Genomic DNA, 2,783 nt, shown 5'->3' with positions numbered 1-2,783 from the left:
TACTGTCAAAACAAGAAATGTTTCATCAAAGAACGCAGAACCCCAGAAAAATCTCATCAATTTTTTTTTCTTCTGAATCTTTGCCACACCAACATCAACATACCCTTTCTCCATCATCATATTTTTTTACCAGTAGTCAGATTCAGTCATCATCATCATCATAATCAGTTTGCAGTCACTAGTAGTAGTAGTAGTACATGGCCTTCTCTTCTGTCTTGTTTTCATCAACATTATTGAAGATAGTAGTGCTACTGCTGCTACTAATCAATTGCTTAATATCCTCAATATCATAACCCAACGGTGCTAGTAGTGTTTGGCTAAACCACTCACCAGCAGCACATGACTTTTCTCCATCATTAATGTTGTTGCTGTGACTAAGCATAAAGTTATCATTATTATTGTTGTAGCTGTGGCAGCCAATTCTTTCTTCTTGCTTGATAATTTCTCTGCCTTGATTAGTGCAGCTTCCATCAGAGGAAGTACTGCAACTTCCTTCGCTTCCAAACATAAGCATGTTGTTGTTGTTGTTGCTGCTGTTGTCTCTCATAATTGGGTAATAGCATTGCATGGAGTCTTGGTTTTGGTAAACGGGGTGAGAAACTGAGGTAGTTATGTCACTTGTGCTTGCATAGTTACTTGAAGGAAGGGAAAAGGGTGGTTCAATATTACTTGTGAAAGATGTGGTTGTTGTTGGGGTGTAGGTGCAGTACTCTCCGTACAGTTGGTGAGCTGAAGGAGAGAGTGGAGGGTTTTGAAGGGTAAAAGAGGATGGAAATGAAGGTTGTTTTCTGTGATGAGAAAGAGGAAGCAAACCCATGAGTTTTTTCTTCAACTTTGTGTTCCAGTAGTTCTTGATATCATTGTCTGTCCTTCCTGGTAACTGAGCAGCTATAATTGACCACCTGTTAATAAATACATGAAAGTTAGTTCAGTTTTTTTCTGTACATAGTTTGAACATAAGACCTTGTGTAAGCTGTATAAGTTATTCAAACATTTCATATCACTAGGTATATCCTAATGGGTTATGTTATTAATTAAGCTTCCAACTAACAAAAGTTATTTACTCAATATCTTAATTAGAGATAGTGGATACTGGTGTTGGATCAACTTGGCATGCATGAGGAAGTGCTAGGCAGATTCTGAACAACAATCAAGGTTTTTTATTTGAAAAAAGGGGTATTTTTTTTATAAAAAAGGACTAGTTTTTATTGCTCTTTTTCTCTCATTTATTATTATTATTTACCTCTTTTAGCTACACTAATAGAAACTTTATCAGTGTTTCTCCGGAGCAAGTGTTTGATGGCGATTAAAGGAGAAAAAAAAAAGAGGCTAGGAAAATCTCTATGCTTAGATTGGTGAGAAAATGCTAAAAATAATTGTTCAGCACTATTAATAGTGTTGTTGCATTAAATGTTGGTAACTATTATACCTGCTTCCAATATTCACATAAAGGCTGCAAATTATTCTGTCTTCCTCATCTGAGAAATCTCCATGCTTAATGTTAGGCCTGAGATAGTTGAGCCATCTCAATCTACAACTTTTTCCACATCTCTTAAGTCCTGATCATAAACATTTACACATATATAAGAGATCTCACAAAAGCACATTTAAGCATTCTTTTTTAATAAAATCATAACATTAGCTTAATTACCAGCTTTCTGAGGAAGAGCAATCCAGTTCCCTCCAGTTCCATGCTTCTCTATGTACTCCTTCAGCTTTGTGTCTTCTTCTGGTGACCATGGCCCTCTCTTAACACTTGCCTTGTCACAACATGGAGCTCTTCCCATCTCTCTCTCTCTCTCTCTCTCTCTCTCTCTGTGTAAAATCTCAATCTGTCTTTGAGAATCCAAACTCTCACTTTCTAATCTGAATGAAGCTTTGGTGGGTAGCGCTTGTGCCTTATAAATAAGGACCCCGGTTTTTGGACAGTTAAAAAAATATTACTTTTATCATTTAGGAGACAGAGAGAGAGCCATGCACACAAGTCAAATGAAAGCATATTGACAGAAAATTAAATTAAAATATAGTAGTACAAAATTTTGTTTACATTTCAACGCACTGTTAAAAATTAAGTATATTTAAGAAGGGTACTAAGAGTCAGAGAGAACTTTCTAATCTTCAACGTTGAAGACTCACTCATTCTCTGAATCTCTTCTTCCTCTTCTCTAAAGAGAAAGCATCCAATGTATGCAATACAGAAAGAAAGACAACACACAACAGGACTAATGAATTGATGGGTACAGCTATCAGAATTGTGACACTTTCCAAACACTAGGACCAATATCACGATTGGCCTAGTTTTCTTCTGCTTTTATTATTTAACTATTTAATTGTTAGTATTATTTGGTAATTAATGCATATTATGCATTGACACATTGCAAAAAGTAAAAGGCCAGGTGTATTTAGCTAGACTATCAATAAAGTGTATATATATAGCTAAAGACCTACAAACAAATTTATATAAATTAACTAAAAGATCAAACCTCATTCACTAAATCCATATATCTAGCTGAAGGATGCGTTGAATAAAGGGCGCACCTGAATATTCATAAAATTAATGGGTTTGAATAATATCAACATGAGTTGGTTGAATAAAAGGAATTTGGACCCTTTAAAACACGATGTTTGAGTTTGATATTAAGATTTATGTGTATACAAAAAAACAATATTAATAAAAATAATTATCACTTTTAGTAATGTTGTATTATGAAAAATTAGCCTCTAGACTATTGAGTGCATGGAAGGATCAAATTGGATTATTCTCTCTCGCTCCCACTTGTGCA

General features: G+C 34.8%; 1 protein-coding gene across 1 annotated transcript; it reads right to left on the bottom strand.

Annotated features, from left to right (window-relative positions):
- LOC114375006 (transcription factor RAX2-like) lies at positions 1–1,957 on the bottom strand. The gene is made up of 3 exons (XM_028332737.1): positions 1,652–1,957; positions 1,430–1,559; positions 1–902 (listed from the first exon to the last, which is right to left on the bottom strand). The coding sequence occupies exons 1-3, from the start codon at positions 1,785–1,787 to the stop codon at positions 179–181; spliced, it is 990 nt and encodes a 329-aa protein (XP_028188538.1). The 5' UTR covers positions 1,788–1,957; the 3' UTR covers positions 1–178.
- Positions 1,958–2,783: the final 826 nt, after the last annotated feature.

The sequence above is a fragment of the Glycine soja genome, chromosome 11, assembly GCF_004193775.1.
Source record: "Glycine soja cultivar W05 chromosome 11, ASM419377v2, whole genome shotgun sequence".
Classification (NCBI taxonomy): Eukaryota; Viridiplantae; Streptophyta; class Magnoliopsida; order Fabales; family Fabaceae; genus Glycine; species Glycine soja.
The sequence above is the reverse complement of the archived record's forward strand: the minus strand, read 5'-3'. Positions and strand labels throughout refer to the sequence as shown.

Bases quoted from the DNA above. Each gene is read 5' to 3' on its own strand.
- LOC114375006 (XM_028332737.1), bottom strand. From the start codon at position 1,787: ATGGGAAGAGCTCCATGTTGTGACAAGGCAAGTGTTAAGAGAGGGCCA. The intron at 1,560-1,651 runs GTAATTAAGCTA...GTTTATGATCAG, and splicing joins TGCTCTTCCTCAGAAAGCTG to GACTTAAGAGATGTGGAAAA. The intron at 903-1,429 runs GTATAATAGTTA...ATTTATTAACAG, and splicing joins TATGTGAATATTGGAAGCAG to GTGGTCAATTATAGCTGCTC.